At 40.9% G+C, this 27,526-nt stretch overlaps 1 protein-coding gene across 1 annotated transcript in view; it reads right to left on the reverse strand.

Moving 5' to 3' along the window:
• Positions 1–19,007, reverse strand: part of PTPN12 (protein tyrosine phosphatase non-receptor type 12) — a 69,600-nt gene extending 50,593 nt beyond the window's left edge. The window contains exon 1 of the mRNA XM_054277311.1: positions 18,841–19,007. Within this exon, the coding sequence (XP_054133286.1) occupies positions 18,841–18,939 (99 nt within the window). The 5' untranslated portion in view covers positions 18,940–19,007. The remainder of the gene's footprint in view (positions 1–18,840) is intronic.
• Positions 19,008–27,526: the final 8,519 nt, after the last annotated feature.

Below are 27,526 nucleotides of genomic sequence, written 5' to 3' on the forward strand. Positions count from 1 at the left end.
ATGATCTTTAAGGTCCCATCCAATCCAAACCACTCAATGATTTTATGATCTACCTCTTGATGTGCTCCAAAGATATCTTATGTTCTTCACAGGCTGGGAGGACAACTGCCAATGTCTCAACTTGAATAATTTTATTACAAACAACTGAGGCTCATATGCTGGTGACTTGAAGGAACAAAAAACCCCAAAACCCAACAACAAAACACAACTACTTTAATTGCACAGACATCTCTCCTTAAACTCCAGAAGTTACATAAAAATTGACTGGGCTTTGCCTTTTTTTCCTTTTTCCTAACAACCCCAAGGACCTAAATGAAAGAAAAATTAAGTTTAGAAGAAAGTCAGCCACTAAGCAGCTGGCTTAGCAGGAGAGCTGTCAGTGGATGGGTTCCACTGACAGCTCTCCTGCCCTGTGTCAGTGGAGCCCATCCACTAGATGTCAGTGTCCTCCTGGGCAGAGGAAAACCTTGGATCCCAATGGAAAGAGGGCAGCTGGCAGTCCCTGGTTATCAGGCCAACTGTACAGGAGGAAATTCTTATAAAGCATCCCTGGGCCACAGCAGGAGCAGCCAGTAACAGCAGCACTTGTGGGTAAGAGACACAGAACAAATATAGCACCAGACACAAAGCTCAGCCAATAGAGTTGAGAACCTCATGACTAAGAACTCTTTTGTGAAACATTACTGACAGTTTTCAGGATGCTGAACATGAGTGTTAAAAAACCTGAAAGATAAAGTTATTTCTGTTTCCTATTTCTTTAAATACTCCAAAACACCAACCAGTGGTTTTGGACCAAAAAAAAAAAGCAACCAAACCACAAGAATGGGTTCCACCTCTACTAAAATATATGTCAGGCTTAAAGAAGCTTAGACTTGGAAGCAATAGTGTAAATTATTACAGCACAGTGTGAAATCCTCTGAGATAGGCATGAAACACCACACCCTAAATAAAGGGCAGAGCCAAAGTCAAAGTTCAGGCACATTAATTGACTGCTGTCAGAAGAAATGGGTAGAACTTTCTATTCACCTGCACTACATCAAGGCAAACTAAGTTTTGAATAGAATATTTCAGTTGGAAGAGACCTAAAATTATCATCTAGTCCAGCTGCCTGACCTCTTCTACAGCATCTAAAATTAAGTCTGAAAGGAGAATACTGATATAAAAGGAATTTTGAACTTGACTGCAGGACTGTACTTGTAAACCAATGACACCTCTACAAATTCTGTTGGGCTGATGGGCAGGGGTATGGCAGAGGGGAAGCAGCATCATGCATTACAAAAGGAGACAGACAAACAAGGAAGGTGAGAGAAAACAAGTCATGTTTTTATGCTACATTTTAATGCACCCAGGATTGTAAGAAACCTACACAAGGAAATTATAAATTATCACTGTAGTGGTAGCACACACAAGAAACCTCTTGGTTCTTCTGGAGGAGACTGGGAAGGCTATGAAGTTGAAATAAATAAAAAAAGAAATTAAGTATTTCAGAGGGTTATGAAGTATAAATTTCTTTCTTTTTGAAGATATTGGATCAGTTTGCCAGACAATCTTTCAATCCCCCAGCAAGAAAAACACCTTGAAGCCAATCTGAACAGGCACAGGACCTGGCTAAAGACACATGCTGAAGAACCACTTATAGTTACTGCACACTTACATCTGTAATGCTTGCCAGACGGGAAAAGGCTAAAAAAAATTCACCACAACTTTTTCTCTTAGAGAAAAAAAACAAAAAAGAAAAAGAAAATGGGGGAAGTTGAATGAAAGGAAATTATACAGAACCAAAAAAGTGAAACACTTGCAAGCAGTCCAGGGCCTGCTGAAACCTGCCAGGTATCAATACCTGCCACTGTCCTGAGCAGGGCTGGGCTCTGTGTCCTGTGCTCATCAACCTGCTGCCACCATGGACACAGCCTGAGCTTCTACCCAGAATCTGCCATTGAGAAACACTGGGAGGATGGCTCCATTTCATTCCTGGCATTCCCATAGTATCCTACAGTCACAATAAAGTGTTAGAACAGGTGCATATTTGATTTGACACATTACATCATTTTAATACAATGAAGAACCTGAAAACTATCATATGATCCTAAAATTTATCTCATTTTCCTCTCTCATTACTAATATACCTATTGCACTATGTACACCAGACTGCACTGCACTGCTTGGAAAGGATTGAAAAACAATCCAATTAATGTTATTATTTTCTCCCAACCACAAAAAAAAAAAAAAAAAGGGCAGCTATGATCACTTGAACTGTTCATTTTTTTCTAACCAAGTTATTTTTAAGTGACTATCTGTCTTCTACTCAGATTCTATTTGCCCATGCAAGTCTAGGACAGTTTTACCCTTTTGCTCTTATGCCGCAAATCCAAAGAAATCTCAAGAAAATTGCCCTCAATACAGAAATAACTCCAGCTTTTATTTCCCATGTGCATGTATGCCCTACAATAACACTGTGCTTGCTAGTCCATCTCTTTCCAAGATAATTGTTTTGATAATCTTAATGAACAAGTAGTACTTGAGCAGCAAAAAAAGGCAACCAGGGGAACATCCTGGCCAAATTCCAACCCTTCAGCACTTCCTGTAAGCCTTATTTAGATCATGTCTTCATCCACCTTGCTAACACTATTGGTTGGTCACACACATCTGTGGATTTATCTACTCATCTTCTTTCCTAATTATGAATATACCTATTGTACCATGTATAGCAGATTCTAATTCCAACAGCACTAAAAAAAACCCAGACACCTCACACCTCCTCCCAAAAACCTCTAAAAATGTTTAGAACATTTTGAGGTCCTTTCCAGGCAGCATAAGACAATCCCATTCATATTATTCAATTGTACCAAACAACCACAACTATTAATATTCAATATATTCAAGTAATTCACTTGTTCAAGTAACAAGCCCAACACCTCAGCACAAGCAGCTTTTACAAAGCAATACTCTTTCATGGTTTATTGATTCTGATTTCATTATTATTAATTATGTACCTAAATGTTTAGCTACCACCCAAACCCTGTAAATTACAAATGCTAAAGGGCTAGTGAGACCGAATGGAAAACACAGGTTTCCTCAAAAAAAGGAAAAAGCAGCTAAAGTAGCTTTTCTACCTTGTAGAAAATGGCAAGTTACCACTTTGGATACAATTCTAAGGCATACTTTAGATTTTAAAGAAGTTTCCCTCTAGCTAAAACCACAGATGCACAAACCGCTATTTATCTGCTTCCTTCCATCCTATATTGCAGAAGCTGACAAATGGAATACAGGAAAGACAGGTTTTGGTGGTCTACATGATTCTAAGATAAGGAGAGAGTGGTTTTTTTCTTTATAACTTTGGGATTCTTCAAGTTTGGTATGAGCTACACTTCACTAATGCAAGTCTGTTCAGTTTCTGGTACAATGAACTAACACAAGGACAGGGTTTCACTCCCACCCTACAGACAAGGGTCAGCTGCTTTGTCTTTCTGCACCAGAGGCAACAGTTAATACCAATGACAACAGCTAATTTTATATTGAGATTTTCTCTAACTGTTGCATCGAGTTTTAACAATATTTCACTGTTGTATTACACTATTTCACCTCTTAGCTTTTTACTCCAATTCGTCACTTTAATCTTATTTCCTAAACCACCAATCTCCTTTATTGTCATTCCTTCCTCATCTCAGAGCAAATGCTGTCTATACAGGAACTTGCTAGGGACACTGCCTGCAGCCCACACTTGCCCATCTAGGAACAGGAAAGCTGCTCTTTTCTTGGCTTATATCTATGTTAAAAAAAAATTCTGAGCTGTGGTCAAATTCACATTCTAATTCTGGAAAACCAGAACTATTTCAGCAAAGCCAGAGAATTAACAATGTGACTTGGTGAGACACTGTCAGAGGACTCTGGAAGAGCAGCAGCCACTGGATTGGCACCACAAAGGCCCAGTGCCTGCAGAGACCAGAGCCAGGCCTTGTTTGAATGCAAAATGCTGGTGACAGCTCCTGGCACAAGCAGAACTTCTTCCACATTTTTACTGTCCCTTTCACCTCAGTACATGGCTTAACACACATTAGTCATGGAGAGAGCAGCAGGCTGCCAACCTGCACACAAATAAGCCATGAACACCTTTCCTGCTTCAGGTCACTAAAATGCAAAGCAATCTCCACAAATTTCTCATTTTGAACAGCTTCTTCCTAACCTTTACTCTTCTCTGCTGCCTTCTCCATCAAAATGTTGTTTTACCTCCCTCAAGAAATATACTTATTCTATCATTTTACTACTGAACTTACATTTCCATTATTTCTAAGTGTAATTAGGTGTCATTTCTCCAATCTCCAAATTTGTGAAACTGCTAGTCACAGCTCTTCAAAAAGACAAAATAAGTAGATAAAATACAGGAAAGGAAGAAAGTTGCATTACCAAAGTTATTTCCTCCAATCTATCAAAGCCACTCTTGGGAAAAGTTAAATAAGGAAGAAAGGAATTTAAATTTCACTAAGATAGCAAATATTAAACCAAAGTGGGACGTTAAAAAAAAAAAAAAAAAAGGGCAACTGGGAAAAATGAGGCTACATTGCACTAAACAGCTTAAAAGGAACAAGTAGCATTGCTGCTTACAGCCATGAAAACTATGTGACTTGCTCTTCAGTGTAGAAATAGATGTGCTTTTAGTCAGAAAAAATCCAAACTTGTAAATTCCTGCAGATGTTGAGGACTGCCCATAGCAGTGTTTCTACCTAGAAAACAGGCTATGGATGTTGCATGAAATTTGGACTGGGGAGAAACAATGACCCTTTCCAAATACCAGAATTCCCTACAATTATTACTAGGAGAATTATTTAAGCACATTGAAATGGGACTCAAAATTTCTCAATCTTATTTTCCCTTAATGGAAGTGGCAGCATTCCAAACCAGATCCATACCTTTAAAAGACCTCAATCAATTTTCAGCACATCAGTTAAATCCAACCTCAACTTCTGTGTCTGCTGCAGCAGTTTGACTTTAAAGAACAGTAGCATTTTTCTAAAATGCCTTCTTTAATCCTTCCATTGTGGCTTCCCTTAAAGGCTACCTTCTTCTCATTCTCATTTCTAGCATTGTGCATCAGTATTCCACTGGGCACCCAGAACAGCTATTAATGCTAATAAGCCCAGACAGGAATACACATTTGTTCTAAAGACACAGTAACTGCATGACAAGTAATAGGATGAGACATACAGGATTGCTAAGTCCTGGCTTTAAAATGCAAAATACAGAAACACATACTCTACAGCCAAAGCAAATTAATTCACAGGAGCAGTGAAGTATCACAATGTCTTATCAGGATGCAAGTGCTCCTTATAGCAGCATTCTGGTGAACAGCAGAGGATGTCAGTGTGCTGAAGTGCACCACTTACTAAGAGATTGCATCCTGGCCCCAGTGCAAGCCTCACTGCTGTTCCTCTGAAGGCTGACTGCATTCCTTGTATTTATTTCTGAATACTCAAATTAGGCTTTGGTCTCCATGAATCTCTGTAATAACCAAGCTTTGACAACAGCTCAACACTACAGAGGCTCTTTTGAGGAAGGGGATCCATAAGCAATATTACTGGTCCAATACAAACCCTGAAATATTATTCCTGGTGAAATGAACAAATCACAGGAAAATTCATAAGGGACACTGCATGAACATTCTCACAAAGACCATTTAAACTAGTCTGGTTAAATCTCATTGTCCACAGTCATTAAAAAACCAGTGACCATCAGAGCCAGGTAACATTTATAAATGTAACTTGCTCTTTAAGAGGATAACAAGGTCAACAAAATGTGTGGCTAAGCAACTCTGCTCTGAATTTAAAACCAAGACCCAAACAGACCAGCCAGTTCTACTTTGACCATTGAATTAAGAAAAAAGAAAAAAAACCCCACACATGTACTTTCCTATAATCCAACAACTCATCATGCAATACTCACAAGCTTAGAAGGGTACCAAACTATACTATAATCATTTACCTTCAGTTCATCAAACCTGCATGAAGCTAAAGCTTGTCCTGAAGAGCTTCTAGTCTAGGAGTCAGGCAAAGTTGAAGAAGTGTATGAAACTTATTCACATGGTTTTCCACTCATCATGCAATGGCTTCTGTCATCCATAACCAGTAAAAACCAAAGGTTTTAAAAAAATAAGGAAATCATTTTAGCAGCACAAGGATAAGTTATGAAAAGAAAGATAAGAAATGAAAAAAAAAATTAGTAAAATCCAATCACAACATAAAGAGAGGAGAATAATTAAAACATTCAAGACAGATCAGAGTTGATATGGCTCAAAAATGCATGTTGCAATTTGCATAAGGTCTGACAGAAGTACTGTGCCCAGTGGAAAACTACACACTTCATAGGATGATTCAACAACTAGCTGACATAAATACAGAATTCCTGAAGGATATCTTGTTTATATAATGTCCAGAAGCTAGATCCAATAAGCTAAAGACAAGAATATGAATACAAGAGAAAGCTCACATGAGCAAGCATTTGTCTTGTCTTCCACAAAAATCCTTTCCCCATGGCCTTTGATATAATGCTCAGAAGCAAGTTGAATAATTTCAGTTTTGCAAAATGTGTTGTGAATTTTAAGGGTTTTTCAAGCCCAGCTGGTAAATTAAAAGATTTTATGTACTTTTCACACAATATGACAATCACATACCTGCTAGCCTACCAACCACAGGAAGGAGAGAAAGTGGGATCTCCATCCAAACAGATCTGCAGCTCAGGCATATGAAATTGGTAAGCTGCTGTGGTGGGTTAACCCTGGCTGGTGCCCACCAAAGCCACTCTACCCCTGTCCTCTGCCACTGGACAGGGGACTGAAAAATATAATGAGAAGCTCACGACTTAAGGACAGAGAGATCACCCACTGACAGCCAACATGGGCAAAACAGACCAGACTTTGAATTAACTGAATTTATTACCAACAAATAATGAAAAGTAAAACAAATATTAAAAACAAGCAAAACAAACCAAACCACCCTTCCTCCAAAACAAACCAAAACTCCCTCCTTCCCAGGCTCTACATCCTCCTCCCAAGCACAGCAGGGAGATGGGGAATGGGAGTGACAGTCAGCTCATTACATGGTTTTCTTCTGCCACTGCTCAGGGAGATGAGTCCCCCTCCTGCTCCAGCATGGGAACCCTCCCACAGGAGACAGTTCTCCAGAAACTTCTCCAGCATGACCCTCTCAGCTGTCACCAATAAACACCAGATTCCAGTACCACACTAACCATAACCTGTTAGCAGTGGAAGGAGGGGAAAAAAACCCAAGATAATAAGTAAATATTGTCTGCTTTGTAATCATGCTTCTTATTCAGGTGTTCCATGCAAACTATTTCATCTACACCATCAGTACACAATATGGAAACTCCTGACTTCATCATCAAGCTCTGGAGGTGTTAAAGTGGTAAGTAATACAACAGCTCCATAAAAAATAAACCACATGGCACTCAAAGAATAGAAGAAACTAATTTTTGCATTTACTTACAAAAGCCAATTCCAGTGCCTCCCTGACATGCCCTACAAGATCCTCTACCTAGCAAAAAATCACGGTTTGAGTTTTAGCTCAAAATTTACTTAGAAATAGAAATAAATAAGTCTCTAGAAATAAATAAATAAATTCTTTACCTACTTATATCCCTTCACTGAATTCCCTTGTTACTTCACTGCTGCTTTTCTCACTTCTAAACATATCCTGACCTCAGATGCAATTTATATATCTGGAAGTTACCTTTCTCCGTAAGAGCTAAAGACATCATAATTGAGATTTTTATACCCACATACTTTCATTGGATGATCATATCATCTTACTGTATCAGACAGAATATTTTTTCTATGAATCCAGCAAGGGAAGCCCATTATGTATGCTGTAAGGCTAGAGAAACAGGATGCTGGTCTCATTTTCACAGGATCACCAATTTAAACAGTGCTAATGCTTTCTAAATTGCTAATGCCATGCCAGAAAGACATGTTGCTAAAGCTTTGCACCAAAAGTACTGCAGTGTTTGATCATGTATATGGTACAAATGCAAGCTCACGTTCAGGATAATCCATATCAGAATTAGTTATGGAATTAGCTAGCATTTTAGAAAGAAATATTCTTTCCCTTCAGGAAATCACACTGATTTATGGCAACAGCTTGCTGACTTTGGGATACACACATTTTTTCAGTGTTATTGGTCTCTCATTTTAAATCATTTATCAAGAGGCTCTAGATTTCTGTAATTTGTAAAAAAGACAACGAGGCTTCTCTGCCACAGTTTTACCTGCTCTTTTCAGAACAACAAAAATAGGAAGTTGACATCTCAGACAATATGCAAGCTGCATTGGTTGCATTTGCAACCACAAAAGGGAAAAGAAATGAAAGCTCCCGTTTCATCATCTTAGTCAAAATATTAAGAAAATAGATGGTACCAGTTGAAGAAGCAACTGTAGCAGGGTTATTACAGAATGCCAGGGCAATTTCCACAGCAGTTCTGTAGAATAGCCTCTGGAAAAGTTCTTCTGTTTATAAGGAAAATATAAAAGGTTGTGATAGGGCTTAACCTGCAGCTTAATAACAACTTCTTTCAGAACACTCAGTTTGAAAAGCAGACTCCTGTCTAAAGCTTTAAGTGCCTTTGTAGCACTTGATGCAATTCTGTAGCAAAGAGCTATTAAAGGAAAGAACATGCATTTCTCCCTTCTGGGCCTAGTCCTCATGAAATAGAAATAACAGAAAAATAAAGCATCTATAAAACACCATATTTCTTTACTAAAGTAAATTCCAGTGTGTGCCTACAGTACTCTCCAAATCCTTTCTACCTGCCTAAAACCAGACATTTTTCTCCATTAACATTTTCATATAGTTCCCTATATGTCCATTAACATCACAGTTCTGTTTATGCAATCTCAAAGAAAATGAGTTAAAATTGATTTTACAGTCTAATTTGGTCATAATAAAAATCCACACAGTTTTGTGTAACCACCTAAACTACTAAACTTGACATCTTAGAAGTAACTGTTGAATGCTTAGAGCTATCTGGGGACATTCTCAGTATCTAAGAGATTATTTCCTTCCTTTAGCAGCTTGTGCAATAGGGGTGCTGCCCTATAGACAATTTATAATTAATTCAACTCTGCAGGAATTCTTAGTTTTCTTGAAGCAGTTCAACTAACCTACATATACCCTTCCCTCCAGAACAGTGTTTCCTTTTCCAGCTTTATTTTGAGCTAAATGTTTCCCCTGAGTATTCCTACTGGACAACTGTATTCATTTCAATTAACAATTACCTATTGGCTAAAATAATCAGAGTATACAAGAGGGAGTAAGTAATAATGAAAGCATTCTAGATGTAATCCTGCTTCCCATGCATGCAGGTAAAGACTCAAGTAGAAAATATAGGAAGAATTAAAACTTATTTTCTACACATGTAAAAACAGTAAAAAAAGAGCTGCAAACATGCAGGACGTGATACATTTACCACTGAGACATCTCCATGATTAATTTTACTGTCACAGAGCAGCCAGTCATCAGTTTCCAACCCAGCCTACCCACAGACTGAGAGCAGTGCCTCACTATTCCTATCACTTGTTCTTCTGTCTGTTCTGCTTTTCAGATTAATTGATCTCTCAGTTTTGTGCAGTGAAACAACTAGACAACTAATCCAATAAGAAAGAACCTTTGTCTAAGTAGGAAGCCATACCCAAGTACCACACGTGCTACCCTCACACTTGAGGAAAAAAAGACACGGTTCCATCACAGGGTTATGCATTACAGAGTCAAACATAATCAAATAAGAAGTGAAACATTTAGGACAGGGTAGAACACTATTCAGGCTTCTCAAGAGCAGTGCAGTTCCCACAGCAATCAGTCATTTAAACAGGATGCATAATCTACAGTGACAAGTCCTCTGAACACTTGGACAGGAAACCCATGAAACATCCTTTCAGTTTGGAACCAAGTTGTTCAAAGATAGCTGTGTCCTCCAAGAACTACCAGGAGAATTAAAAAATGCCATACTCTCATAAGGGAAGACAAAATGTATTTTAAAATGTAATCAACAATGGAAAACAATATGAAAATTCTGGAACAGGCCCCTGAGACTCTCAAATGTGATAAACAAATAGCTGGAAATCATGCCAGTAAGTCCAGGAAAAATGTGCATGAACCAGAACCTAGAACTAGCCTAGCTCAGCACAAGAAATTAATTTCTCATACATGATATTGACCCTAAAGCAAATAAGAAGATAGCAAGGACAGCAAGACCAGCAGAGGTGCTGAGTGCTCAATATCAATAAAAGCAGGACCATAAGACATCACTCATGACCACATTCCTCTCAGCCTCTCTTTGGCTGTATTAGCTGCCCAGAGGGACAAGCCTTGCCAGCTGAAAGATTTACCTCTCCAGACCCCCAAAACCCCACTCTTCCACTGATCCACATAAAAGCTGTTCTTCTAGTGGTCACAAAGAGTCCAAAACATCTGTGTGTTTTCAGAAGAAAAACAAAAAGCAGATGTCATCCACATGAGGCAGCAAGAATGACAAGGCAGCAGGACAAATGCAGCAAGATGGAAAATTGTTTAAGAGGACACCACTCTACTCTGACCTTAGAATAATAAACTCAGCTACACCTTACAAGACTACATAAAAAGGAAGTTAATATCAAAAAGTTTGTTTTAAAATGACAAGTTCAGTGTCATAACTAAATGAAAGAGATTAAAGTAGTACATACATTCTTTAAAGCAATATGGTTTTAACTAAGCTAACTTCCCCTTAGAGGCTGGTGCTTTCCAAACCATGATTTTAGACACCAAAAATCATAGCAAAGATCAGGCAATTAAAATAAATAAATTTCAATAATGTTTAGGAATCAAGGCCTGCTCTCCAACATGTAAAACGTGAAGCATTTGGATCTTCTGCCAAAAAGGAAGGAACACAAGTTAGATGGATACCTTTAACAACCGTGTTAAGATTTCTCCAAATCAAGCAAATATTAAAAATAGCACAATCCAACCAATCCATACAGCACTTAAAACTTTCAGTCTGCTCATTCAGTTGCCCTTGGCCCATTCCTAATACTAGGCAACTTAATTCTTGCTGCAGAACTAAGGGAGCTCAGAAGTAAAATTAATATAGAAAATTAACTGTCAGAAGCATTTTGGTAGGATTTCCTTCAAAATTATTGATGCTTCCTTACAGAAACCTGAATGAATGAATGCAACACATTTCTTTATTTGCTTTGTTCCTAATGACATGTGTAGCCCATGAGGCAACATCATTCATAGCTTCTGTCATCTTGTAATAGGCAGATATTTTCCCCCATTGAAGTAACTGCCTTGCTACTTTTAAGAGCTGATAAGTAAATTCTTCTAGGTTTTACTTTCACAAGACACTTCCATTAGGACAATATTGTCTTGAAGTCTTCTCATAAATTAACACCAATAAAATTGCCTTTTAAAGAAATTAAAAGTATTGGCTTGTAGGAGGACATATAGGAGCAAAAATTAGGTCAGCTAAACTAGGTCATCCATTTATACCTCTATTTATCTGGTACCTTTTGGGAAACATTTTTCTCTACTTGATCTTTTTAGCTGTGTAAGATTTTTTTCATTCTAAAGCTGATGACAAAAGAGCAGCTAGAACAAGGCCCTCAGGGACACAGGCAGTAACCTTCCTCTGCAAACCTCAGTGACTGAAACATCCTGACATTCAGAGATACTTTAAACAAGTTTCCAACCCAGAATGACAGCTCTAAAGCCTGCCAGTCCTGACTCTGCTCTTCTGCTCTTACAACTTTTCCCTTACCTCACTGCACTCTCAGCTTCCCCAGTAAAGCTACTGGCTTTGCACTCATTGTCTCACCAACACTGGGTCTGAACAATCTGGTTTCCTTTAGGTGCAGAGGGACTCCAGACACAGCTCCAACAATACAGCTGCTCTCTGTGCTCCAGGTTCCAGATCCAAAACTCCACAGCCACACCAGAGTGCTCTCTTTTCATAAACACATTCTGATTGCTCAAATTTGAACTCATGAAATAATTCATGAGTTAAGTTTGTATTAGCAAGGGGTTTTTTTTGTGAGATGAAGCAGGAAAACAAAGAGCTTAATCTCTCTGCAACATTCATGTGCTAGTTAAAAGAAACAGAAATGCAGGTCCATGCTTCATTTCAGGCAAACACACACAGCTGAGTTATCCAAGCTTGTGCTGGCATAACCACAGCAATTGTGGAGTACAACAGCTTTAGGAAAACACCAGGATACAAACAATGCACTTCCTAATGGCACAAAGAGCTCCTGCTCTACCTAATTCACTTGTGCTTTACTCAGTTCCTTATCTGACCTTTAACACTGATGCCTCTCCCTAACTGAAGGGCTGTTATATAAGACCAAGAAAAAAACCATCATCTACCATCTGATTTCAGTTCTAGAAATGCATACCCAAGGTACTCCACAGTTTCACGTTTTCCCAACACTAAGAAGAAATGCATTTCTATTTTCCCTATACCAAAAAGTCCTTTGTACTAAGCATACTACAGTCAAACTGTAGCAGTACACAATGGAAAAGCCACAAATCTTAAATAGTAACAGAGAAGAAGATAGAACATAATTTCTGTTTATTACAAACTAACAGTTTAAAGAGATTAATAAAGAAGCCTCAGACTTCTGTTGCACTCGTGATCAACAAATGTATACACATTAGATAATCTGAATATCTGCTTACCCTTCCCCTGCTTGCAGAGCTCATAACTTAGCCATAACAGCACCAAGAAAAACAACCTGAACCTACTGCAATTCTAAAGTCAACTACATGCAATCCAAACCAAGAAATTCATACTATAGATCAGTGTCACATATGCAGAGTACTACACTGACTTACAACCACACTTATACAAATAGATAAGCAAGTACATGGAGCTACAGAACTATGGATTAGGGTCTAAGGTTGATGAATTATGGTCACATGAGACATATCCATATATAGGTATCTACTGATATGTATCTATCTACATACATATGTAACTTAATACAGCAAAAGGTGCTGCAGAATTGAGGTAAAAATAAAAACAAAGTATGTATTTGACATGCTCTTTAAATTATTTGGATTGCATGTAGTATGCCATGAGGTGCAAGGTCAACACTACCATTTGCTCCTCCTGAACAATTCTTTAATATTCTGCAAAATCCATACCCAAACCTTTATTCCATGAGAACAGTAGAATTATATACTGCTGTCTTTCGAAAATGAGCAAACAGAACTTATTGCCACACAAGCTATTTGACACAACCCAGAGCATTGCCTAACTGACTTGGTTTAGTTTCACGTGCTGAAAGAACAGCAGTTTTAGGCAGAGTTTGCAAGTTCTTACACCCCAGGGTCACTACAGCAGCTTTGTGGCTGTGTTCAACCACCTCTGTGAAAATTCAGAATGGCATCTTTGAAGCAACAGAAACAGCACTCATTTCCTCAGAAGGGGACAAAGGAGATGAATATTATTACTGAATGATTGTTCATGCAAAACTACATATTTCATATACATATGAAATGTTATTTCATATAACATTGAATGAACAGTATTTCACAAAATTTCAGAAGCCTCCAAAGTCTGGGCTTACTGAAATGACTATTCAGTGACATTGCTCCAACCAGCTTTGGTCCATGTAAAAGAAGCTTTATGAATGGCCCTGATGACTACAGCCACACACAATGGAGTCATGTGCTGGGGTGTGCCCCCACAGACAAATTAACAGCATCTAGCTGAAATATGTCAATGGAAACAAAACTTTACAAATACATTTACCAGCAAATTTAAGCACGATATGAAAGGTGACTACTAACAGATCCATTCTTTAACCCTGAAATGATAAAAATGCACAAGGCATATCTGAAGTGACAGTTGCCTCTGACCTATTAACTGATTGCTAAGAGCAGAGTTCCTTATGACTGATCAGCTGTACAACACACTCAGGGGTCATTTTCTCCAAGGCAATTACCCCTTCTGTCACACTCCAGGGAAAAGAAGTGCCACAAACAGATTTTTCAAAAGAACCCAATTTACAAGAATTCCATGTAAAACTCTGCTTACACCAATTAAATCTTGGATTTGAAGTTTCAAGAAACAGTTTACCATGTAGTTGATTCTACCAAAGCATTTTTCCCAGTTTAACCTTTACAGATACAAATATCTCTTGAAAAGACAGCATGTATTTTATAACACATATGACAAAGCATTAGTTTTTCTAACAATATATTACAAGCACCAAACTCATTAAATAGATACAGAAAACATGACTTCCAAAAATGTCTATACGATGAGATCTTAAAAAAAACTGCAAACAGTAAAAAAAAATAAATGTTTTCTAAGTTTCCGGATTATATGCCTGTCTTATAAATTTGAAAAGTATCTTCACAGATACTCAAGAGGTGCACTAATAGCATTTGAATCAGCAAGGCTTATGCAAATGCACCTTAATACACAGAGAACCTTCAAGAGGGGCGTTTCTGAAGTGCTACAGTTGAATAGGTATTTCTGGTACCCCTAATGCTGCTCCAGAACCAGAACAAAATCTATGTCATGACTGGCATCAGTATGTGGACTTTCACTATGTTTCTTAGCAGTTTTATGTGGACTCTCACTATGTTTCTAAGTAGTTCTAATCAGTGATTTAGCATAGTGTAGACTGTTCATTCATTTTAAGCAGCCTTTAGGCACTTTAGAAATTGTGCCTTTTCTTAAGAAAACTGACCAAAAAACAAAACAAAGACAAAAGCCTTAAAAAATGCACAAAGCAAGTTTTATAACATCTGGTGTAGCACTTCCTATGAGCAGCTACACTTATCCTTACAAGTCAAGCACATTCCATCTCCCATTTTTAAAAATAGCATTTTCACAAAACAATCAGTTACAAGTGCTTAAATATAAAAATGTCAAAACCAAAACCGAGATGTAAAAGGCATAGAAACTAGGTTTTTACCTGTTTCAAATCATTCAAATTCCCTTTCATATTTCAGAAAACAGCAACTTCAGTACTTTACTGTTTCCAAACCTAAAAGTTTCAGTTTAGACAGACTGAACTAAACACAGACACACAATATTCAGTTGAGTTAGTTACCTGAGCCCTCTTGAATGAAAGGTACAGAGATCTCTGACAAGGTGTAACAAAGTTGTTAAAAAAAATTATTATTTAGACTGATGATCTAAGACAAGACTATTTTGACACCACTTTCTCCAAACAGCAGCTGAGGGTCTCCTACACAGCATCCATCACAAAAAAAAAACCATTCTCAGCTACACACAGTATTCCATGACAACAGATTAGCCAGATATATAACTCAGAAGATGAAGCAAGACTGTCATATACTACAAAACAATTGAAACATCTGATTTTTGAAGGTAAAACTTCACACTATTCATATTTCACTTTTCCTATAACAATGGCAGTCTCCATCAAACAAGAGAAATGAGTGTCAGGATGCTTTTGTCATGACTATAACATAAGAAAACAAAAATGTGTTTAATCGTGGGTAGATGAAAATTTAAAAATAAATCAGCAAATAATATTTATCAAGATCTTTCTAAATTCTGGAGTAGCTGGTTTCTGTTCTTCCATATGGAACTTTGACTTCCAACCCTTGTTTGATGTAATACACATGTTCATTACAAAAAAATCAGAACCTAGACCATGCTGGTCGTATTCATACAGCATGAAACACCAAGAGGAAGCAATCTATACTTATTACCTTCTACCCAAATAGCAATGTCAGCAAAAACCCAGGAAAAACTATACTCCTAGATGTACTGCAACCATGGTAGCAAAGTCCTAACCTGTATTATTTTAGGAAAAAGCCCACTTGCCCCATGTCCACATACACATGATCACTGGCAAGGCTTACAGACATGTCAGTCCTGTTTTCAAACTATCCACTTCATTTAATCCTAACTGTGCACACCCAGAGTACTGAAGTGATCCACTAATAAGTCCTGCTTACTTCCTAGTGCAAATTAATTAACTGCATTTGATTTCCAGTAACAAACCTGCCACTGGTGCCCAGATCATAGGGTTTATCTTGCTGTTGGGGGGAGGTGGGGAGGCACTGCTGGAGTGGGTAATAATCAACTTTCCATCTTGCAAGAGGAAGTTGTTTCCAGGTATGTCAATGGCATTATTAAATTGCAGCCTTAGTCATCTACACTCTGGACTTTCAATAGCAATCAGCCAGGCTTATCAGCCTACCTGTGCACACCTTTAGGTTCTCTACCCTCTCCTCCAGCACTCCTGGGCACCCAGCATGTCCCTTCAGTTCATTCACTCAGCCTATGTACAACTCTCTAAGCCTACTACTCAACTATTGCCTATTATTCAAAGGCAATAAAGACCTAAGAGTAAAGAATTGTTTTCATTTGCATTCACCCACTATCCCATTCATATTTTAGATTCCATTTTGACTTGGAAATGAAGCGATGAATGATGATTTGACTTGGAAAACAGCAATTCCTATTCCACAAACCTGCCACTATTTAACAGCCGCAGAACGTCCTGCGCTTAAATGAGATAACACAACTTCCTCCTCACCCCTCAAAAAACATCGACTCATGCTTTAACTTGAACAGAATACTGAAACTTAAATTCCCTTCACCTCTCTTTCCTTCTTCCTTTTCCATCATTTCAATGAAGACCTAGGCACAGCTCTATTAAGACAGCCAAATACACCCCAAAACACATACTCCAAAAATCCCAAAATACCCCAGTACATTTAGAGTGAAAAAAAACTCCTTAAAAATCAGCAATTATGATTCTTGTCATCACACTAATCTATGTCTGCTTTATTACATAAAGGTGAATATTAGAACTGAAGATCCTAATTTCCTGGTTTTCCTTTAATTTCTGATACAAAAATCAAATATGAAAGTTTGAAATACAATGTGTTAAAGGATAAAATTTTCAACAATTCTCCCCAAAACATTCAACACTCTTTCAGGTAATGCATCTCTCTCCTGAAATGTCTTAACTATTAGTTCCTATAAATCCTATTTTCCCATTTTTACCCATATTCTCTTTTCTTGCTGCTACAGGAAAGCAATGGGAAAACTCACTGTCTATGCTGTTGAAAGCCACAAAAACAACATGCTGTCAAATAGAGAAATTGAAACAAAAGCTATTTTTCCATACAGGGGTGCCCCTGCTTCAAAGAAAGGACAATAAAAAGATCAATTATATATCATTTGACTACAACAAAGCTAAAACATCAGGATAATTATCAGATATGAAATGGTAGAGGTGGATTAGGAGATCTAGAACAAAGTACTTAACATAGAGATTATTAAAATGTCCCTCATTTTGCAGTAGCTTAGGCCAGCCTTTCTGTAAAGTATATATAATTTACATGAATAAGACAGGCTCATCAGTACAAGGCAAGATGTCAATTCGTGTTAAATAGCAATTCTATTACTAAAACTACGACTTAATGAAAAGCTTCTGTCAAATTCTGCAACCTTTAAGCTCTCATGTGAAGATTTAAAAGGCTCCTATCGCTCCAATGGCGTTCTTCACTTCACACTTTCCTCTCTTCCTTTCCCACACGCTCAGATGTTTCAGCAGCATACTTTTAGCATTTGCAAAATCCTGCCCAAAGAGCGTGGCCGATTTCCCACGGGCTCGCTCCCCACCCTGGATGAACTCGCTACTTCCCAAAGTCCGCTTCCTCTTCCAGCGCTGGAGCTGCCAGCGCTCCCAACGCCCCTCGCCTTGCGCAACATCCGCGGCCTCCTCCCCACAATTCGGACAATCTCCATGCGACGCTTACATTGAGATTTTTTTGGGTTGTTTTTTTTTTTTTTTTTTGTTCCCAGAGCACTAGCACAGACTGACAGCTTAAAGGGCTAACGATGTGCTTTTAATCCCAAAGAGCCACACATAATAAAACGAGCTACAAAGACAGATACGGAGGGCACCAACCCGCTCCTTCAGCTCCTCTGCATTTTGATATTAAGTATTTAAATGATATTGAAAAGTGCCAGCAGCATCTGCCCAATCAAAATTATTGTTCACAGCTCAGACGACCAATTCAAAAGATAAAACTCCCGATATATTGGAACAGCCCTATTAAACAGCTAAAATAAACCAGGAAAAGCACTAATTCTCCGATAGAATTTTTCCCCGAGCGCACACGCTAACCAAAGGCTGACGGTGAACTGATCTGGAAGGAAGAAAGGACGAGGGATACAGGCAGGGCTGCGATGGGGGATGGGAGACGTTAGCGAAGGGAAGATGAATATTCCTCCAAGGACTATCAATACGTTTAACACATCTCCTCGGAAAGAAGAGAAATCTCAAGCAGGCAGCTACAGGGGCAAATCAAAGGGGAAGGAGTGCCCGATTGTCCCCAGCTGCCATCACAGACGGCAGCCCTGCAGAAAAGGGGCTGCCGGGGCGAGGAAGCGCTCGCAGCCCCCCCGCCTCGCCTCCGTCCCCTTTATGTGCTCAGGGAAGCAGCGGGGCGGGCGGACGAGGAGCCTCGCGGTGAATTTTGCAAGAGCCGATGACCACCGGCTGCCCAGGAGCGGGGAAGGGCCGGGGCCGCGGTGACAAACCTCCCGGGGCTGGAGGGCAGGAAGGAGCTGAATCCAGGCGGACACTCTCCCTCCCCCCGCCGAGCTCCGAAGCGGCGCTGGGCGCAGGGAGCCGGCCGAGCCCCGGGGCACACAATAGCCGGTCACCCCCGGGGATGGGAGCCCGCCCGCCCCGGCAGCCCCCGCTGGCGGGGGATGGGGAAGGGGCTGCGGGTCACCCCCCCCCGCCCCGGGGGCGGCAGGAGCCCCGCCCGCCCCGCCCGCGCCGCCGCCCCTCACCATGAAGTCGCTGGCGAAGTTGTCCTCCCCATTGTGGTCCGTGTCCTTCATGGCCTGGACTCGCTTAATGAATTTCCTCAGGATCTCCTCCTGGCTCATCCTGCCCCGCCGGCCGCCCTGCGGAGCGGGAGCCCCGGCCGCCCGCCCGCTCTCCGCCCGGAGCCCCGTCCGCCGCACGACCCGTCACCCGGCTGCCTTCCTTCCCCTCCCTGCCTCGCCTCTCCCCCGCCCGGGCCTGCCCGCGGCCTGCTGGCCCCGCTCTGGCTGCGCTCCCGCCCCGCTCACGGCTGCCCGGCCGCCCGCTCCATCCTCCCCTCCCTCCGCCCGACCCTCCCCGGAGCAGCCGACACGGACACGACACGATCCCTCCTCCTCCCGCCCTGCGCACGCGCGGAGCCCGCCCCGCTCCGCCCTCTCCCCTGTGCCCCGCCCCGCCCCGGCAGCGCTCCGCGTCCATTGGCTCTCCCGACAGTCGCCTCGCTCTATTGGCGGTCGCGCACGCCAATCATCGTCCGGCCAGGCTTCGAGCGAGCGCTCGCTGGGCTCCACGCCTTGTCCTCTCCCCCCAGCCCCCCCCGTTTCCCATGGATGGGACCGCCCGAAGGGAGCCTCATGGAGCCCTGGAAGGGACCACTTGGCGCGCGAGGGGGGGGCTGAGCGGAGCGGAGGGGAGCGCGGTTTCCCCTGGCTGGAGCACAATGGGCGGCGGTGGGTGCCCGCGGCGCCGCGCCGGGAGGCAGCGGCATGTCGGGACATGTAGTCGCGACAGCGCCGCGTCCCGGGGCTGGGGCTCCCGCAGCATCCTACTGAAACGCCCGGATCAGACGGGTCCCGCCGCGGGTGGGAAGCCCGCAGCCGTGGGAAGTGCTGGGGGTCCCTGCCGCGGCGGTGCCGAGGCGCGGCGGCGGTGGACGCCGGGCAGCGGGAAGATGGCGGGGCGGGACAGGGGACGGGCGCGGACACCTGGCCGGGGATCGCTCCTCGCGTATTTGTATGTATGTATATTAAGTGTATATATGTGCGTGTGCTTATATTAATTTTTCATATATATATATGTGAGTGTGTATATATATATATATATATATATATATGTATGTGTGAGTAGATAGATAGATAGAAAGATAGATAGATAGATAGTAGATCTACTTAATAATAGTGTCCGCAGGGGAAGCTGGTTCATGGAAGTGCCGCCGGCCGGTGTCTGAGGTGTCTGCGGGCTCCGGCCGGGGAGAGGGTCCCGCACCCCTCGGCACTGCAGCGAGAGGGCTCAGGCACCCCGCGCCTTCCTATTTTAAACATAGCCTAAAATCTCTGCCTTACGTGGTGTTGGAGGATTCGGCAATGTGCTATTTCGTTCCTAATGTTATATGGAAAAGTTAAACTCCTTCATGTTTGGTATCCTGATGACATTTATAACTTCTGCTTAAGCAAAGTAAAGCAATTGTGGAGGTGTGCATATGTATAGCCTTATAGCTTAATAAATAATCCAAGTGAAGTTGTTTAAAATGTAGTTTCATTGATGAAGATCTACACAGCCTTGAGTGATGCTGTTGATGCAGTAGAAGTGTGTCACACAGGCAGATGACAAAGGTCCAAGCTGAGGAGCATAACCCAGCTAAGTCACTCCTGCCCGTTCCCTGCCCCGAGAGCGTGTGGCGCTTGCAGTGCCACCAATACAGCCCCTGTCGGACAGGACATCAAACCGAACCTGCTCTGGGAGCTCACTCAGCTGCAATATAAGTCCATAGAAAATCAGTGTGTTTTCTTCTCTGTTCATTCCATTCTTTGTTACCAAAGGAAACATACAGAAAGCTCGATCCTCCTGTGTTGGTGTAAGATATTACTATTTTAGAAGGCTGCATAAGAATACCACTTCCACAGCAGAATGAGTCCAATGGCACCTTACCACCCTCAGCCCAACTCATTGCCCACTAACTCACCATCTTCCTAGTGGAGACAAGTTTTGAGATACAGCTTAGGAGCCTGAACTGTAGCTGCTGATGCATGGACACACCTTTCCTTCTCCTGCATCTGCTGCAGACACAGCCATCTCAGGCACAGGGATGGGCTGGAAAATTGAGAGGCTTAGCATTTTCACATGACTTGCTGCAGACTTCAGCATATTATTAAGGGGTTGGGGTTCTTAGCTGTTGATATTCATCAGCAAATATACAGGAGAGAGACATAAGGACACATGAAGGAGCTGGGAAGGCATCAGCTCTGTGGTGAGATTTAGTGAAACCTTTATGAGCACTCCACACAAATACATCAGCTGTCAGTGCTCAGTCTCCTCTCCACGTCCTTTGCCCTGAAGAGCCACATGGATACCTGCTTTTCTTGTTTTAATTCCTCTCTTCCTCCTTTTCCAAACCTCCTTTTCTACAATACCAAAAAGCAGCTTTAAAGGGTAAAACAGAAATTAGAGAGAGACCTGAGACTGCAAGGATAGCTGGGGCTTGGATCATCAGATAATTTTTCTAAGCCACCTTGCTGGATTTCCATCTGCTTAGGAAGGTTGCTGTTTGCTCAGCAGTTGTCCTGGTAAACCTGCTCCCAGTGCCAGATGGTAGGTAACTTCAGAAAAGTGATACTTGAGACTACACAACCAATTAAGGAAGTCTGGAATGTTATATGGTTTTCTTCATTTATTCACTCAACTGAGTTATAGAGGAGGAAAAGAAATATCATTATGAACCTGATGTTGTTATTGCCTGACATGGAAAGGACCCAGCTGTTATTCTGGCCTCATTCACAATCTGCAACTCAACTGTAACAAACTGCTGTGAACCAGCAAGTGTAACTGTGGCCTTTCACTTGGTTTAACTGATAAGAAGGTTATCAGTCTCAGAAGCCAAAAAATTCCCCAAACTAGGCATGTGTCACTAGCCAGAACAAAGGTAAATATGAAACAGAGAAATGAGGAATAGCGTGGAGAATTGTGCCTGGCATTGTCTGCCTGTGCATGTGTACCTGTGCTTGGAAGAGCTGCAAACGAAATAGCGCCAGTTTTATCTCCCACAGCCCTGCAAATGGTGCATGAGGTTGTCTCATGTCTGTGCTGTGAACAGACACCTCAAGCCTCAGCAGCAAAAATAGCATTTCAACCCAGGCTTTTGATGTGAGGCTCACAGTATCTGGGTTAACCCCAGACATCTGACCAATGCAGCATGTGTGCATGAGTGCCTATTTGTGTAGCTGTAGGAGAGGGGCGGAAAAACAGACACACAGCGTGAATTACTCACCCTAGACATAGAACAGGAAGTTTCAACCCAAATCTGTAGAAGAAAATTCTAGTTTTGTCTTAACAATCCATATAAGTATGTTCCTTGAAGAAAAACAAGTAAATCACCTACAGCTTCTCTGCCATAATCTCATTTTGCCTTGCCGTGCACGGCTCCAGCTGCAGCAGGGAAGGCAGACAGACGCTTTTTTCTGTTCCAAGGTGGCTTCTCATGTTCCCACAAGGTAAACATGGAGCAAATTGGTAAATGTGCTTCCTGGCCTGCATACCATGGTGCTGCCCAGTCAATGGGTGGGACACATCCCAGTTTACCAACCTTCAGAGGAATCCCTCCAGCTGAGATGGAGCACAGGCTCACATCAAAGCTGTTGGGCTTCAGTGCCTCTGTGGCTTGGAGCTGTGTTCAAACCCCAGCACATATCCACCCAAAAGTATGCTTCAGAAAGAAATCAAAGAACTGGGGTGGGAGGGAAGGGTGAAAGGACCCTACAGCACTGAGTAAGGGCATCACCTCTGACAGTTTTAATACCTCCTTTGTCCAGCAAAACGAGACCTTGTGTATTCCTTGTAATTTTGTGTGACTGCTTTACAACGATTGCTCACTGTGTCACTGGTTTCTTCTCCCCTTTGCAATAATGTGCAGGCTCATGGACTTTCACTATTTGGAGTAATGCAAAAGAACCGCAATGCACTATAACACTTTATGTTATTGTATAATTAATAATGTAATACTGAAATTATAATTAAATTATGATAAATATATCCCATACGTGAAAGCCCAATGAATTTTATCTATCCTGGGTGTCTGAAAAGTTTTTGTAATCAAAATTATTTAGAATAAAAAATAGATGTTAGCATTAATAGATTTCATAATAACAGTCCTGAAATATACTTTAAATGCAGTTAGTTGGAAGTTTTCTAAAAATGTGTTGTTTCAATGGAAAATGCTGTTTCTGTAAAAGTTACATTTTCCACAGGAAACAATTTTGCCAATGTTTTTCTGCTTTCCGACAAAAACAATGCACTGTTATACTTACAGATGCAGAAATGTCTTTACCATTGAAGTCAGCACAACTTGGGTTAGGGACTCAGCACATGAAAGAACTGGAGCATGGAGTATAAATGCCAGGAAGCTGTTGAACAGCTCAAGGGTACACATAAAAACTAAGTCCAAGCGAAACATTTGTCTTTGATCTGACAAACTGAAATGCAATGTGTCTTTCCACAAATGTCAAAATGTTTCATGCTGGTTGAAAATAGTTAAATGAAACATTCAGGAATACCAGGATCACATACTTTTTGTATACTCTTATCCTCAAAATATTTCAGTATTTAGTCACTTTTGTTTCTGAAGAGGATAAAAATACTGTATCGAGTTTTCTGGCTGATCTTCAGCTACAATTTAACCACTCAGATTAAAAGTAACAAACTAAAAGACAGCAACCCCCATGGAGTCTCAAAATTCTAATTTTGGAAACAAAAGGCTTTGTGGACAATAGATCTGAGCAAGATACCTAGTATCCTTTGTATACTACAAATTCATTTACTTTCTGATTTAAACCTGAAACAAATCTTATTTTAAATGAGTCATAAAGACCTGATCAGTGTCTGTATAATATGTTCCATTCACATTCATTAAGTGCCATGTGACTGCTGAATTTCTTGACATTTGCCTCTATTACTCTAAGTTCAGCAATGACAGACTCCTGTAATTACCACTGAAAATACTCCTACTACAATTTAATTTTACCTGGCTTGCTTAGTTTTTATTTATTTATTTACCATCTTCTGGGATTCATTGTGTGATATTGCTAAAACCCTTTATATGTGACATTTCTTATGCAGGTAATAAATATTTTAGACCAGAATTACTGAGTTTCATGATTAGGGCATATTTTGGAATCCTATCTAAGAGTAACACACACCACCCCACCCCATACAAACACAGTTTCAGTGCACAGAAGAAACTTTGTTCTTGCTGCAGCACTTACTGAAACAGCATTGAGGTTTAAAGTGTTTTTTAGGTATCACTAGTATGTAACTGAAACAAAAATAAGAGTGTGCACTATGATCATCAGCTTATGCAGCTTATGCTGCTTATTCTACCATGACCACCTTTAAAAAGAAAATAGATGTGAAATATTGTCCAGATTAAAAATACTTCTGCTTTTGGGTTTGTTTTATTTTTTTAATTTAATTAAAGATTGTTGACTGAGGTACTTCTTTGATTTTTTGTGAGTGTATAAACAAAAGTTTCAGAATACAATCAAGATTTTCTACAAGTTTTTAACAGTATTAAAATAAATAGCAAATGGATTTCAAATGAATTGCTGTGTCTCCTTTCGATAGTTGCTGTGTGATAGCCTCACTGTAAACCCATCCCTGAGAGACCCGATGGCTGTTATTTATTCATGTCACTATCAGTGCAGTAGGAGACCTGCTCTGTGCTATTGGATCAGGACAATCAGGAGCCATTTTCCATCTGATCTTTTGACGTTATTAAAGCTGGACCCAGAATTTCTGTGCCCGGCAGTGCCCCTGGGCAGGGTGCGGGGTGTGGGCTGCTGCGGGCCGGCTGCAGCACTGCAGGCTGGGCTGCCCCGGGAGCCTCATTTGCCTCCCTGCGACAAAGCTTCCCTCGAGGGTATTCCCCAGGCACAGGCACAGCACATCTGACATGGAAACAGCAGCAGCAGAAGGTCAGCCTGGGCACAGGCCATGCTAGGTAGCTGTGCTCTCCAGCCTTTGCCTCCAATATCAGAAAGAGCGTCGTTAACAAACTGCTGTGTTTAACAGACACCAGGGAAGAATCTGGATGTTATAATGGGAGGAAATTCATTCAAAATGGGATTTTAAAATGGGTAATTGAATAAAAAATGAAGTTTTCAGTATCCCTTGTAAAAAAATAATTATAGTATGAAATTTTGCATCGATGAATACAAAAGGTTACTGTAAACTGAATGAGCTTTGCTTAATTTATCTTATTCAGTTATTGTGAATCAGCCTTGAGAACAAAAGAATTAACCAGTTCTAGTTCAGGGTTCTTATCCATTAGCATAGCAATATTTGTATCATCCTTAACAAATCTTAGACTTGTTTATCTCTAGTTTTACACTCATCAGCACACATTAAAGTATTTCCACTTCTCTAAAATGCATCTTTACTGAAAATAAAAAATTGCTAGATAGAATCTAAGCCAAAATTATGAAACACTGCTCTTTTACCTGGCATGAGCATTCTCTGGATGCACATACTATTCCATTTTATTCTGAAAATCCTATTAAAATAATAACAAGGACAGAGGCTGCTAATGCATTAGATGGACTGGTGAAACTGAGCTCCCTGAGTCCCTCCTGTGAAATGCCTGCTGTTATGACCATTAGTAGTCATAATGGCCAGTTCAGATTCCCAACTATTTTGTAGATTTAAAAAAAGAATATTTTTAATAGTCTCTTAAGGGAAATAGTAAGCTTTATAGTTTGGGAAACAAAACCAGATGGGAAGGGGGAAAAAAAATTAAAACTAAAGACACCACTCCCCCTCAAGCCCACAGAAATTATACTCTAGGGAACCACCCTATATATGACCAGATCTGTTTATATGTTAACTTCAAAAAATATGGATACAATTATGACTTTATTCTCTAATGTGAGTTTTCTCCCCACATTTCAGGGAAAGGTTTGCTGTTATATCTGTGCACTATAGCAAAGCGACATAAGGCCAGCATATACCGTGTCCAACAATATTCATATTTCATTATCAGAGAGCACAACAATAGTTCCATTGTGTAGGGCAGCTCTCCTTGGAGGTGGAAGGAAGGCTGCACACAAGCTTCCAGAGTGGTCCAGAAATACGATGGTGACACCAGACTGGCTCATGTAAACAGGAAATCAAACCAGGATGTAAACTGGACTGCTTCCATATTCAGTAATATTTAGCTAAAAATAAACAGTTTAAATAGAGGTGGGAAAGCCAATCCTCTCTGTAAACTCATTTTTCAACTTGAATTTTTTAAGACCTAATAGAAAAATGCAAATAAAATGAGTGTTAGTGTTGCTCTATCGATATGTTTGTTATGAGATTGCTCTATCGATATGTTTGTTATGAGAGTGATGCTTGCTGCCTGAGAACAGCAAGGAATGGCCAAAGGTTCTCTAATATGCGGCTGTCATTATTCCCACCTGGAGTACTGCATCCAGCTCTGGGGTCCTCAGCACAACAAAGACTTGGACCTGTTGGAGTGAGTCCAGAAGTGGGCCACCAAGATGGTTAGAGAGATGGAGGATGTCATACAAGAAAAGGCTGAGAGAATTTTGTTTATTCACCCTGGAGAAGAGAAGGCTTTGGGGTGATCTATTTGTGGTCTTTCAGTACCTGAAGGGAGCCTACAAGAAAGATGGAAAGACTTTTTACAAGTCCAGGTTGTGATGGGATATGGGGGAATGGATTCAAACTGAAAGACAGTATGTTTAGATTAGATATTAGAAGGAGGCTCTTTGCTATGAGGATGGTGAGACACTGAACCATGTTGCCCAGAGAAGCATCCCTGGGGCAGACCAAGATGCTCAGACCAAGAGCTCTGAGCAACCTCATCTACTGAAAAGTCTCCCTGTCCATAGCAGGGGGCTGGAACAGGATGATCTTTAAGTTCCCTTCCAACCCAAACCATTCACAGCACATTCCATTAACAGCTAATCAAGGCCTTGGCATTGCCACAGACTATGTGACACTGGAATAGGACCCAGAAAGCAAACTGACCCAGTAAGCCAACTGACCTAGCCTTCAAGGAGGGCTCTTTCTTGAAAAACAGTCCACATGATCCAGTCTTGTCACCTCAGGCTCACTGGAAATGTTGGATAAGTGAATAAATAAGATGCTCAGTTTTTTCTCCCCCTGAATGTAGAACTTCCCCAGAAACTTGGAGGCTGGAGAAGTGGAAGGAGAAGAGCCCAGACAAACTTGGCCATGAAACAAACATCTTGGTTCAGGAGTCATAGTCTGACCTGGAGACACACAAAGGATATCCTGGATGGCAGAGGTAGAATTTAAGTGATGACCGTTAGAAAGAGGAATCACATTTAGTAGAGGTGGTGCGTGTTCTCATTCATGTGCAAGTTCTGAGGAGAAAGGATTTTTACACCATCTAGAAGTTGATGAGAAAGTGTAAATGCAAACTCTGTGACAAGGCTTGTAATGGAACTGCCCTCCAGTGCAATAGATTTTGCTCCAACTTCCACCCTGTTCCTAGTCCTCAGGTCCCCAAGGATTGCCTTTCTTCCTTCTTTAGCCTTTTGCCACCAAAAATTTCATTAGCATATTCTTATTTTGATCCTTAATGAAGGTGATGAATAGTACCATTGAATTATCCTGTGCTCATGACTGAATTCTAAGAAATTCCATTTGCAAAACAAACAAATCCAGAAAACCAAAAATACTAGCATGCAA

The sequence above is a fragment of the Melozone crissalis genome, unplaced genomic scaffold (genome assembly GCF_028551555.1).
Source record: "Melozone crissalis strain CALT ecotype California unplaced genomic scaffold, PUWL_Pcris_2 ptg000004l_1, whole genome shotgun sequence".
Lineage (NCBI taxonomy): Eukaryota > Metazoa > Chordata > Aves > Passeriformes > Passerellidae > Melozone > Melozone crissalis.